The sequence below is a fragment of the Trichinella spiralis genome (genome assembly GCF_000181795.1).
Source record: "Trichinella spiralis strain ISS 195 chromosome Unknown Scfld5, whole genome shotgun sequence".
Classification (NCBI taxonomy): Eukaryota; Metazoa; Nematoda; class Enoplea; order Trichinellida; family Trichinellidae; genus Trichinella; species Trichinella spiralis.
Window position 1 is genome coordinate 3,812,078 of NW_003526944.1, and position 12,758 is coordinate 3,824,835.

The following is a 12,758-nucleotide window of genomic DNA, read 5'->3' on the forward strand; positions in this document are numbered from 1 at the left end:
TTCCACATCCCATGAGTATTGGTTTATTTGGGTTACATTTTCAATCAACAAAAAATGCTAGAACTTGTTGAACATGAACCAAAAAATTGCTTCTGACAAAAGCACCATCCTCAGTGATTGGTTGTGGATTTTTTACACTTCATTTTCTAGTGCCAAATAAATATAAACAAGCAATACTTTCTGTTTGTTATAATATTCGAAATTCGCACCTCGATTTTTTCCATTTAAACTTTATAAATTTTTCCAAACAACTGTTCCAATCTGTGTGAGTGGGTCCATTGAACTTTCAGTGGGCATAATTAATTGTTGAAACATGATTGATTCATTCATCGATTACGTATGCAGTAAAATTTGCTCAATGAAATAAACAACGCAACAGTTGAACTTTGAAATAAAATCTTCCATCCATCCCCAACTGCGCTAAATGAATATCTGTTTAAAATAGAAATAGATGGATTTGATCGAAACTCGTCGTAGTGCCGGTTCACTTTATACAGAGATGATCAAAGATGCGTACAGACCGGCCAAAAGACACTGTATTCGAAGTCAGAGTACGATCGACTTGCAAGCGGTGGTCAGTGGTCATTTGAGACATCCGGCCGACGGTACCTATTCCGCCCCTGACGAGGTGGTCGACCGAGGCATTGGTCCGCAGACGAGCGACACTACAGACGAAACCGCTGACAGCTACCATTTCAGGCACCGTTTCCGGTGCCGCTCATCGCCACCGCCCCAACACGTCTGGGTGGCCAAGACCACGGGCACGTTCTACAAGCCCCTCTACGAACAAACCAACGTTTATGGAAATCGACGCTACTACAGTCGCTATGGGAACAATGATCCGGATTATTTCGACTGGGATCTCGACGCGGCGGTCAGTCGTGTAAAAGAGCAACAAGCGATCAGCTACGGTCGACCACCGGTGCAGCCACGCTACTGGGAACATGAGTTGTTCAAAGACATGACATATCTGCAAGGGGAGAAATTGATTTCACCCTATTTGTTCAACAAAACTGATGACAGTTCAAATTTCACAAAAACAAGCTACGTTTCATCCGCACTTCGCACTCCTTCCTATTGGACCTATCGTTTTGAAAATCTCTAACATATATTTCTTCACTATTTTCCTAAATTTGTTTTTTAAAATTTAATGTTAAAAAATAAACGTATAAATTAACAATAAGATAACAAATAAATATATAAAAATAGTAAGTAGTAAGGCACTCAGCAGTGTAAAAAGAAATGTAAAAATAATAATGATAAAGCACTTCAAACGGACAGCCGCAAATGTATAACAAAGGCACTAGTATGCTGTGCTGTTAAAATGAGATAATTTACATTGAAGAGATCGGCTGAAAAGTAAGTAAAATAACATGCAAATATGCAAACTCGATAGGATAACAGGATAAAATTATTGAATACCACCTATGTCAGTGGCAACCGCAGGTCTTGACCACCATGTTATTGTACTTTTTCAACACCACGTTGGAACTGTCGTCAAAATATAGTACTGAAATTGAAGACAGCTTAGTAGGTGCACAGTAGGGTTTTGGAACGCGACCAGGATTCATCAGATGAGCCAAAGTTTGCACAATTGCGTGGTTTGTCGCGTTCATATGAGCATTGAGCGGGAAAGAGCATTCACCATAACAATAATAAGCAGCATAGCCATCGGGTGCAATAATCCAGTCCTGTACAAATTATCTACTATTATCAAAAACAAATTTCAAATACTTGAAAAAAATTAAAATTCATTTCATTACAGATTACTTATTCAAGGGCAACTGTTTTATATTTACTCTAAATTGATAACTTGAATTACCGATAAACACAATACATAGAAAAATTAAGTGAAATTTACACAAATCTAATTCATTAGCATACTAATTTTAGTGGAATTTTCATTTTTTTGTTTAATGTTACACGACAGTTGTAAAATAATTTCATATATTTGAAAATATTTTGAAATAAAAATAATTTACAAATTCTATCTTCTTCAATTATTCAAGTGTTGAAATTAATACCTGACAATAAAAGTCATGCCTACAGTATATTCAGTTCATAAGAAATGAACATATGGAAAATTCATTCCATTAATTTCAAAAATCATTCCAACTTACCTGCCAGCCAAGATCTCGAAAACTAACATAAAGCGTTCGACGTTGACATGCTGATCTGGTCCATTTTGTATCCATACCTGTATCACAAGAAAAAAACTTCAAAATACGAACTTATCACTGTATAAAGTACTGTTCAATAGCAATCCTAAGCATATAGCAAACATGGAAATTTTTAATTTCATTGAAATGCTCACCAATAACAGATGACCAATCCATATCATTATTTAAATTTCGACTAACACCACCTGTTTTAAAAGCATCACGCTTTATTCGTCGATGCGCATTGATGTTGTCAGCAGAAAAATAGCCGACCATGAAACAATCTGCTACGCCAATATCATTTACGGACCAGTAACGTCCTATATATAAAGGGAACAAAAACATTCTTTCATTTCAATAAATTCACATCAATTATATTAAATCACCTTTCGTATCTAGCAAGCTTATAGCTAAACCAAAATTGTTTTCTGGACTTGAAATCCATTCTTCCAAACATGAAGTAACATTCACCACTGTCCAACCTTTAAGTTGCTGGTTAAGCATTACTTCGGCTACCAAATGCAATTCATTTCTTAAAAATATATCATATACATTTTTTTAAAAATAAAATTCGCTCGTTTACTTGTTATCAACACGAAAAATGACCATTTTTACATTCTTGCCAATTATCAAACGACTAACAGAAGATGCATTGGAAAATAAACGCAATTCTGCGCCTATAAGTCGGTAATTTTGCGGAAATTCCGGTATGTCGAATTTGTATCGAAGCAGTACTTCATAATTCATAAACTGTTTTTCATACTGGTGATCCTCGAAGCTAATTATCGTATCAGCTTCGGACCAGTCGAAAAGATCTACACCCCATTCAGTTACAGCAGTGCTTGCGTTTTCCACGTCGAATCGGGCAGAATATCTGAAAAAAGCATACTTTACTTGCAATTACTTGAGGTAAAGAAGTTCGTTTTCTCTTTTAAATAAACTTGTAAAAATCAAAAGTACATTTCAATGAATCAAAATTATTTTCTTTGCATTTTGCATTTATAGCAAAACGTATTTCTAAAAATTCAAGGTTTGAATGATAATTTGCCTAAAAAGTGCTCATAAAAAATTAAATAAACAATAATAAAAAACAATTTTCACATCTCACTATTAATCGATTCTCCATCTATCTATCTCTATCTAATTCAAATTCTTAAAAACAGAACATTGATTTTATAGTATAAAAAGAACTAACTCACTTTTCTGGAAGAGAATTATAAAAGAATTTATCTTCATTGTCGTCTGTTTCAAATTGTATGTTTTTGTACAAGTCAATCATGTACTGAGACAAGAAAACACTATGCGGTGAGCGCAGTTCTTTACTAGGATTTGGCGGTTTGTTTAAGCCAAGAAAATGTAAAATTTCCGTCTGAAATTCTTGCATTTCACGATTTCTAAAATTGAAAAAGTGAAATCGATAAATCTAAATAAAAGCATGCAATCTGTATACCTGAACAACGGAAAAGCAATAGTTTTATCGTATCCGTTGTCTGCATAGAAAACAGGAGATGCAATATTATTCTTAAAAGAATTGGCAAGATTTGACAGTGCAAGACCAAAAACAGTGTACAAAACCACTGATAAGCAACATAATGTGAATACCGTTGTCATTTTATGAACAATAAATTTGCACTAAAATAAAAAATAACCAATTTCAGAGAGAAATAAAATATATCATAAATATTATTTACTAATTAAATCAAAATGAAAAAAATAACAAAACTTTAGCTATCACTAATTTCCAACTATGCAAAGTAAACGTTACATAGCAAATAATAAAATGTTTACTATAATGCGAAAATTTTTATTGATGTCATGCAATAATTTATACAAAAACATTTTTAAAAAATAAAAAAACAGCTGCAAAAAGATAATCATTACATGCTCCTTTATTGACAATTGTAAATAAACCGAAAACTTCATAAAGCATACTGTAAGTAAGAAAGTACAAATGTCTCTTTTTAGTATCTTAATTAGTTTAACAATTAATTTGAAATATTGCAGGCAAAATAATTCATTACTGAAGTTTTACAAAAACAAAATATTTTTTTCATCTGTCCATTTTCAATTTCACTTTTAGACCTGACAGAAAGCAGTTTGTTAAATGGTAGCCCTATTGAACTGCTGGCAATTTTTAGCAAAGCCATTGTTTGAAAAATGGTCGAAGATTATCACAAAAACAACGCATTCATACGCACAATTATTTACTTTCCTCGCCATCTTTCCATCAAGAAAGTCGAGAATTAACGCGTCATTAATAAATTCATTCTTTATTAAATTTTTAGCTGTGGCACTCTTCAGGACAGAAAAACTTTAAATAATTATAGTCAATTGTGACTTTTTTATAGTAAGAAAATTTAAAAGCAAGTAATGATATTTGGCGCAGTCACAGAAAATAAATTAATCTTTGCTGGCAACACACAGCAAACGAATCCATTGAGCGGCATGTCAGGGTGAATATGGATGGATTTTCAATTTCAATTTTCCATTCTAAAATAAATAAAGTGACTAAGCACAGTCTGTTAAAAAATTCATCAATCACAATTGTACATTTAGAAAATAAATCAATTTTCGATAAATGCAACATTTACAATTGAAATAACACTTACGTCATCACAAGACAAATTGAATTCCGCCAACACGGAACGACATCTGGCAGCCATTCTATAAAAATAATATCGTCAAAAATCGTCATTCCAAATTGCAGCATTTTTCATACATCGAAGGTGCAACGACCCGTCTATGAATACCGCAAAGTAGAAGAATGATCATCACAATAAAGCTGGCACTGAAGAATGTATTCCTTTTCAAGGAATCGATTAGATTTTCCTTTAAAAAACATCAAATCACTTCTTTTGCTTAAAAACACAATTTTGAAACAATTTTTTTGAAAATTAGATTGCAGCTGCAAATTTCAAAAGCAGAGCCGTGCTGGAAGACAGAAATCGAACACCGGCTTACCTCGGAAAGATGCGGATCAGCCAGCCACAAACAACTGCTAACAACAAGACATGACAGCACAACAGCAAGTATTGCTGTGAAAAAGAAATCAAATAGTATTTTAGTATATTACGCAAATAATGTTTACAAAGCAAGAAAAACAAAACAAAACAACTTCATATGAAACATTTACCTCGCCATTTCTTAGCGGCTGGCTGCATGCAAGCTATGATTTCCATCAGACGCCGTTCGAAAGCTTTGAGATCTGAAAAAGTTCCCTCGATCAACAAAAATAACACCACCAATTCAACTGACCATCACATGTATCGGATTCCAAATGAACTCTGTGCATTTTAAATATATAAATCAGAATGTTTTCACATTTTAAAATCAAAGAATACGCCTCGCTAAAATACACTAGAAACAGAATAAACAAATGGGTTCACCACAAGTTCATGACGCACCAGTTCAGAGATAGTCACTTACGGTATTGATCATCAGGTAAAAACTATGATCTAGATATTTCATTTGAGAAAACAATAAGAAATGAGAAAATGCAATGGAGAAAATATATTTTTTTAAACTGCAGTATTCTGGCAAGTAATGATATGAGAAGAAGAAAATGAAAAATTTTTTAATTTCAATTAGTGTAATTTTTATAATAAAAATGAACAAATAAAACGAGTAATATAAATTTACTAGTAATAGTTAAAGTAGTTAATTATGAAGCAAAAATATTGTTCGTAATAGGATAATCTGTTTGCTGCTCGTGTTACTTTCAATAAAATAATCTGACGTTAACAAAGAAGCAAATTATGAGCCGATGAATGATGAAAATCGAAGCAAATTTCAAAGTTCAAAATATTGAATGACAAGAGATACATTTCAGTGATTGGAAATAAATGTGTTGGAAAAAATTCACGACAGAACAGGTTTCCATCCGAGACCAATTATCAAATTGTTCTTGCACATACAACCTGCAAATGAGTTTACTGTACATATAGTTAGTTAAAATAAGGCCAAGTGAGAAGTTGGTACTGATATTGTTTGGGTGCACAAATATGTTGATCAATGGACAAACAGTTTGTTCCACGTTTTTTTGACAAAGTATTGTTTAAAATTATATTTTTGCCAGCAACGTTGTTTGGGTTGTCAATTCCATCACTATTTCACTCACCATTTTGTTCAGTTTTCACTGAATTTTTCGTATTTTCACAAAGCTCTTCCACAGTTTGAAAAATTCACCTTTCCATATTCGATTCGGTCGACACGCTTTTGGTCAGTTTTGTTTATTTTCTCCCTTTTTTTGTTTCAATGTTGCTTTCAAACAATTCAAAGCTGGTTGTTCGAAATCAACTTTTTTTTCTGTTATGTTGCCATAAAAAATCGACTTACAAGCGACCAGAGGAAAACTACCCGGATGCGGGTATTTTGATTTTGTGGGGGCAGATTGTTTTATTCATTTTGCGGAACGTGCTTCCAATAGGCATTTGACACTATAAATTGCCACAAGCCTGCTGCCACTACCACCAGTAGTCAGTCCTGTGCGTGGTTGGGGCGTGCGTCGAACAAACACCACACACCATATGCCAATTTTCCATCTCCCTCCGTTTCAGTTGCTCGTTCAGACAGCCGACATTCGTTGCAGCTGCACAACTGATGACTCATCGATGAGCTTTTTTTGTTAGTGTGCGAAACACATTCTCTCTTGTTTCCGTGGTGTGTAATTTTTATTGGATTTAATTTTAAACATTGGAATGGAACAAAAAATCCGTTTGAACAGTTTCCAATTTCGATGTCATTTGTTACAAAATGTACGGCTGAAATGCTATCGCCAGCTGTTCACCAGGTAGTCGTCGTGTTACCTACCAGTGGTGGGATTCAGTTCGTTTCCTGTCGTTGCTTTTTCGCATTGCTTCATTGTTACTGCTGTTTTTATTTTCACACCAGCAGGGGGTATTTGCGTGTTTATTGAGAAAAATCTTTTCTCTTGTTCGCCTGGTTTCATTTTCGCTTTTCTGTCAAACGATAATTCTCTTCACCGCCGCGGCTTGCCAAGGTCACCGGACCGGTCGACCAGGCGATCGTATCTTTCGTTGATGCTCAACGCAAAAGCACAGCGACGTACCTATCTTTCACGTCTGGATCCTTTTACAGGGTTTTGTTTTTCTCCGTTCTCACATCTCTGCACCACCATCGTCGTCTGCTGGTCAGATATATAGTCCGCAGGAGGAAAGGAACGTTGAACTTCGAAACACGGCCGTCCAGAATAGGAAGGAGTTGGAGGAGGAAGAAAGGATATGATCACAATTTTGAAAAGTTTTTTCAAAACCGGAAGTGATGTGGAATCCGGAAGCAGCGATGCGGAAGATTCGGTGCGTATCAGCAAGCCGTACAATACAAAACACGAATTCCACGTCGGCTACAACGAACAGACTGGAGAATTCAGCGGAGTGCCGGAACCTTGGTTGAAGTTGTTGCACACGCAAATCAGGTATAAATAGACAATTCAATCTATCTCACAATGTTTTTGAATTTCGTCCCTTTTAGCAAAGCGGATCAGAAAAAGAATCCTCGAGCTGTGGTGCACGCGTTGAAATTTTACGCCACAAGCATCAAACGTAAGCAGCCGACAAAATTTCTCATCCAAAAGGACAGTATCACTCAATCTGACGACGATCTAATCGGTTAGTGAATGTTGTTTGTTTTGCTTATTGTTCTTATCCATTATTGCCTTTGCATTGACTTTGATCTGTGACGGAAGAATACTATTTTTGTAAGATGTTGATCCGGAGACCTGTTCACCTCCGTTGTCCGTAAGAACCGACACGGAGCCAATCATTCAGCAAGCGAAATTCGTTCATCATGAACCACAAGTGAAAGAGTTGGAACAACGGCCGACCCCGCCACCGTTGCCTCCAAAGCCGCAGGTTTCAGATAATTCATTATTAATTGAAGAAATGTGAGAAAGTAGAATTGGAGAGAGAGAGAGAGAGAGAGAGGATAGGGAGGGCATTGTAATATTAGCACAGATGTGTATAGCTTACTAGTGAAAAGACTAGCGAACAATAGATTAGTCACATAATTAGTCCGGTCAAGCGCACTTATTCATGTTTCCATCGGGTGAAGCAGCCAGCAATAATTGGCTGGGAAAATGAAAACGTTTCTTTTGTATTTGAACCGGAAAAGCAGCTTTGATTGACACCGTTAGTAGAATAACGAGCTCTTAGGCGACAGTTTTGTAAGATTGCCATTTTGAATCTCATTGTTCGTTGAAGCTGTTGTTGTTTATCATTCGATTTTCACGGATGATGATCCAAAGTAGTGTGAGCAGAAGATTTTAGCTGTGGTTCTTTTGCAGAATCGTAATATTTTTGCTCAACAAGCCAAACAAAGGCAAATCAATAATGAAGTGACAGAAAATTTACCGGCTGCAGTGCAACCAACTTTAAACGAACAATCCAGATCATCATCATCCAGTGGACAGTGCCAATCTGGAGAGCAGTGTAGGAAAATTAGTGCCGACGATGCGGAAACGGTAGCTGAACGGAAACAATCTGCAGCAGTACTGTCCACACGGGATAGTAGAATTTTAGAAGAACTAAGTGAGCAGCAGTTGATTCTAATGTGGAGAAAATCCATTAATTTGCCCATCAACTAACTATTACTACTACTGTTTGCAGAATCGATAGTGTCGCCGGAAAATCCGTCGGAAAAGTATGAATTTATATCGAAAATTGGAAGCGGGTAAGAAGAATAAAATTGCAGAAAAAAATATCCCAACTATTTAAATATCTAATGAACGACAATGTAAGAATGTGAAATTTGTGTTAAGTGCTAGTGGAAAAGTTTATCTGGCAAAGAATCCATTGACGCAACAGACTGTGGCGATAAAGTGCATGGATTTCAAAGCACAACAGAAAAAGGAAATGCTACTGACCGAAATCAAAGTTATGAAACAATATCGACATCGAAATTTAGTCAACTATTTAGAAGTGAGTGAAAATATAAGAAAGAGAAAAATCACATGAATGAATGAATGATTCATTTTTGTTTTTCCTTTAGAGCTTTTTGGTTGAAGATGATGATCTTTGGGTAGTGATGGAATATTTGGAAGGCGGATGTCTGACTGATGTGGTGACCGAGACAATTTTGGATGAACGACAGATTGCGTCAGTTTTGCTGGAATGTTTGAAAGCGTTGCACTTTTTGCACAGCCATTCGATTATTCACCGCGACATCAAAAGCGACAACGTGCTGCTCGGCTTGGACGGTTCAGTGAAGCTGACGGATTTCGGTTTCTGTGCGCAGCTGAATCCCCAGCGCAGCAAGCGCAGCACAATGGTCGGCACGCCCTACTGGATGGCGCCCGAAGTTGTGAACCGTAAACAGTACAATCACAAAGTAGACATTTGGTCTTTGGGCATCATGGCGTTGGAAATGTTGGACGGCGAACCGCCCTATTTGAACGAGGCCCCGCTGAAGGCGCTTTACCTGATCGCGCAGCACGGCAAGCCGGAAATTAAGCAAATCGACCGTCTGTCAGCTAGCTTTGTGGACTTTCTCGACCGTTGCCTCTGCGTGGATGTGGAAGAACGTGCCACGGCCGAGCAGCTGCTTGCGCACCCATTCCTCACTTGCGCATCTCCGTTGTCGCGCCTTGTACCTTACATTCGAGCGGTCAAGCAGATGAAATCGAAAGCCAAAACTCCCACCGTTGACCACCACCAGCACCAGTACCACCAGCAGAACAACAACACAAATACGACTACAATCACCACCACTACAGACACAACCATCGATTCAGCCACATCCCAATCTGCTTACAGTTGCGATGTTCATCAATGACAGCCGGTGTTTTCATTTTGTTATGTAATACTTTTTTTATTTCCATTTTTCATCACAAAAAAGGACATTTGCTTGTTTTCAGAAAAAAATAAATCGCCATTTCAAAATTTTCACCGTGTGTGTGTGTGTGTGTAAAAAATGTTTAGCGTAAATAAGAAAAGAATTTTAAATACGCACGATAATAATACTTACTAACTCTACACAGCTTGTGAAATGCAAATGATACACAGTGATTTACTAAATGGCGGCAGTGGACATATAGAAATTCAGCTGAATATAATAAGAAGAAGAAGAAGAAAATGGAAAACCGATTTAACGTTTACAGTGGTTCTAGCTAAACGAATAACTGTTTTTGAATTGAAAATAAATGAATCATCGATTCTAGCAGAATAGAAAAAAGCCAGTACGCCAATGCGTAAAAAATACTGTAAACAACGCTATATGTACATATCATGTATCAAAAATTGTGTAAAACAAAAAAGTGACAATAACGGCAATCTGGTTGCCACCGTTGGAAAAAAAATCTTGCATCGCTGAATGAAGAAAAAAATAGTCAACGAGCGGTGAAAAAAGCAACAAACAAACAAAAAAGCAAAATACGCAGAAAAGCAGCAAGTTGACACAGCTATAAAAAAACCAAAACTGAAGAAAATATGTAGAAATGAACGAAGAGCAAAAACTGCTCTCATTCATTCATTGATTCTGATACTCATGAACCTTATTTTCATGGAACTATTATTCGGATATCAAATAATCTGTTCAAATGAAGAATAAAGTGCACATGAAAAGCGAAAAAAAGTAAAATGAAAAAGCCTAAACAGAAAAATAGAAGAAAAAACAATGCAATGAGTGGTACATTCATTCAACATTTTCATGTTGAATTTCATCGAAGAAAAACCTCATACTTATTCAAAAATATTATGCGCAAATGTAATAATGGAGTAGAATAAGAAATTCCCGTGAGGATGCAAGCTACTAGGCGTTGCAGACAAAAAACAAAAGAACAGAAAGAAGACAAACTGAATGAACCACAACAACAGCAGAATACAATAACACCACTCTCAAATCATCAACCTATAAATAAATAATATTCCCAATAAACAACTGACCAATTAATGTAAATTTTTTTTCTGAAAAATACAATAAACTTACATTTTATGTTGCTTACACAAATGTCGATAAGTTTGGGTTTGTTCGGTCTGTTGAACCACCACCGATGTATTTCGGATTACCGTACTGACCTGTAATATAAGGAACGTTTTTTTCTTAATAAAAGTTGAAAGATTATGTGATCACATTAATAAAAAACTATTATTTAGCTGTATATGTATAATATGTATACCAATAAAAGAACCATCTTCAGTGAAACGACCAGTTTCACCATCACCGTATTCAGCCATGCTGTCAGTTTCCGATTCACCTTTGCTTCCACCAGCCAGAGAACGTCGATCATCAGTCATGGAGCTGAACAAAACAAAAATAGGCAAACAATTATTAAAAAAAAAGACAAATTCAATTCGCTGTAATTCATAAGAAATTAAAAAAAAACTAAAACACTTACTCTGGATAAGTATATTCTCCAAAGCCTTTATCATCTTTCAACATAGGTTCTCTACCTTGTTCTTTTTCTTTAGCTGACACTGAAAAATTGAAACAAAAGATTAATTTAGTTTACATGTCGAAATTATGGCAATAATGTATGAAAAATTTAAAATGTAAATAAATGAAAGATGGGCTTTTTTCGATCAGAATAATTCACGTCATTCTCTGATGATTATACATTGCAAATTCTAAAAATATCCCTCACCACATGTATGTATGTCATTTGATGAAAGCACTGCACGCACAATGTTTTGCAACAATAATAATGAAAGCGTGAAAATTGAATCCAACCAAAAGAAAAAGACCAAGAAAAATGATCCCACTTCCTGATCATTCATCTACTACTGACCATGTAACAAACAAAGAGTCATAATTTCAAAATTCTATCTATTACATACATACACCCCATAAGTATCATGTGTAACTGCTGTAAAATGAGAAAACATGAAAAACATGTTAAAATTTAGCAAATTCGTCACATTGTATGTAGTCAATGTTTCACGTCGAACACTAATTATTTCGAAAAAACCAGCTTTTGTCTAGCAAAATCACTTCTCTACGAAAATGACAATTTTCACTATTAACAATTTTTATCAATCATAATTTTTCTACATCATAAATCTACCGAAGCAAACATAAAAACAAATGCACTTTGTCACAAACTGTTGCGCAAAATCACAGCAAAAAAAAGATTTCGCTGCAAAAAATTCCTTTCAAACAAAAAAAAATGAGATGATTATATAAGATATTTAACCACCCTCCCCTTTGTGTGTGGGGGGGGAAGACCCCCCCCCCGAAAAAAATATTAAAAATCATTACAGCTATTAATTTTTATTAGTAGGAAGTAGTAAGCCAAATAGTTGTAAAGAAAAAATCCAAAAAGAAATGTTTGTTGTTTTTTTAAATTTTTTTTTATGAAAACCAACCCCATGAAAAACCTGCCTTACCCTCGGATATATTTGGGCTCCCACCGACCAGCCCGCTACCCACGAAAAAAAAAATAGCCCAAACAAAAAAATTGAGATATTTCAAAAAAACCAAAAAATGTGCGCCAACCCAAAAAACAGAGCTAATGGAAGCCCATACTGTCCGCGGCCGAAGATGGATGTATCCGTCTTTGTCCCCTAAAGAAAGTCTTTGGTCGTAACGGCGCCAAAACGAGCCCCAAAAAAACCCACACATTGTGCTGTTCTACACAAACTCTCCCCC

At 35.8% G+C, this 12,758-nt stretch overlaps 5 protein-coding genes across 5 annotated transcripts; 1 reads left to right on the top strand and 4 right to left on the bottom strand.

Moving 5' to 3' along the window:
* Positions 1–1,031: 1,031 nt before the first annotated feature.
* Positions 1,032–4,379, bottom strand: Tsp_08325 (bone morphogenetic protein 7). The gene is made up of 10 exons (XM_003375281.1): positions 4,368–4,379; positions 3,610–3,791; positions 3,359–3,553; positions 2,743–3,033; positions 2,546–2,691; positions 2,315–2,479; positions 2,121–2,197; positions 1,442–1,691; positions 1,276–1,352; positions 1,032–1,127 (listed from the first exon to the last, which is right to left on the bottom strand). Exons 1-10 carry the CDS (start codon positions 4,377–4,379, stop codon positions 1,032–1,034), a joined length of 1,491 nt encoding a protein of 496 aa, XP_003375329.1.
* Positions 4,380–4,607: 228 nt separating this feature from the next.
* On the bottom strand, positions 4,608–5,451 carry Tsp_08326 (transmembrane protein 188). Its single transcript, XM_003375282.1, has 6 exons — positions 5,415–5,451; positions 5,293–5,364; positions 5,121–5,194; positions 4,879–4,988; positions 4,769–4,823; positions 4,608–4,649 (listed from the first exon to the last, which is right to left on the bottom strand). Exons 1-6 carry the CDS (start codon positions 5,449–5,451, stop codon positions 4,608–4,610), a joined length of 390 nt encoding a protein of 129 aa, XP_003375330.1.
* Positions 5,452–6,635: 1,184 nt separating this feature from the next.
* On the bottom strand, positions 6,636–7,020 carry Tsp_08327 (hypothetical protein). Its single transcript, XM_003375283.1, has 2 exons — positions 6,969–7,020; positions 6,636–6,919 (listed from the first exon to the last, which is right to left on the bottom strand). Exons 1-2 carry the CDS (start codon positions 7,018–7,020, stop codon positions 6,636–6,638), a joined length of 336 nt encoding a protein of 111 aa, XP_003375331.1.
* A 379-nt stretch (positions 7,021–7,399) lies between these two features.
* Tsp_08328 (putative kinase domain protein) lies at positions 7,400–9,947 on the top strand. The gene is made up of 7 exons (XM_003375284.1): positions 7,400–7,593; positions 7,650–7,786; positions 7,881–8,029; positions 8,461–8,704; positions 8,783–8,846; positions 8,935–9,094; positions 9,165–9,947. The coding sequence occupies exons 1-7, from the start codon at positions 7,400–7,402 to the stop codon at positions 9,945–9,947; spliced, it is 1,731 nt and encodes a 576-aa protein (XP_003375332.1).
* Positions 9,948–11,111: 1,164 nt separating this feature from the next.
* On the bottom strand, positions 11,112–11,967 carry Tsp_08329 (neural cell adhesion molecule L1.1). Its single transcript, XM_003375285.1, has 4 exons — positions 11,952–11,967; positions 11,509–11,587; positions 11,290–11,411; positions 11,112–11,188 (listed from the first exon to the last, which is right to left on the bottom strand). The coding sequence occupies exons 1-4, from the start codon at positions 11,965–11,967 to the stop codon at positions 11,112–11,114; spliced, it is 294 nt and encodes a 97-aa protein (XP_003375333.1).
* Positions 11,968–12,758: the final 791 nt, after the last annotated feature.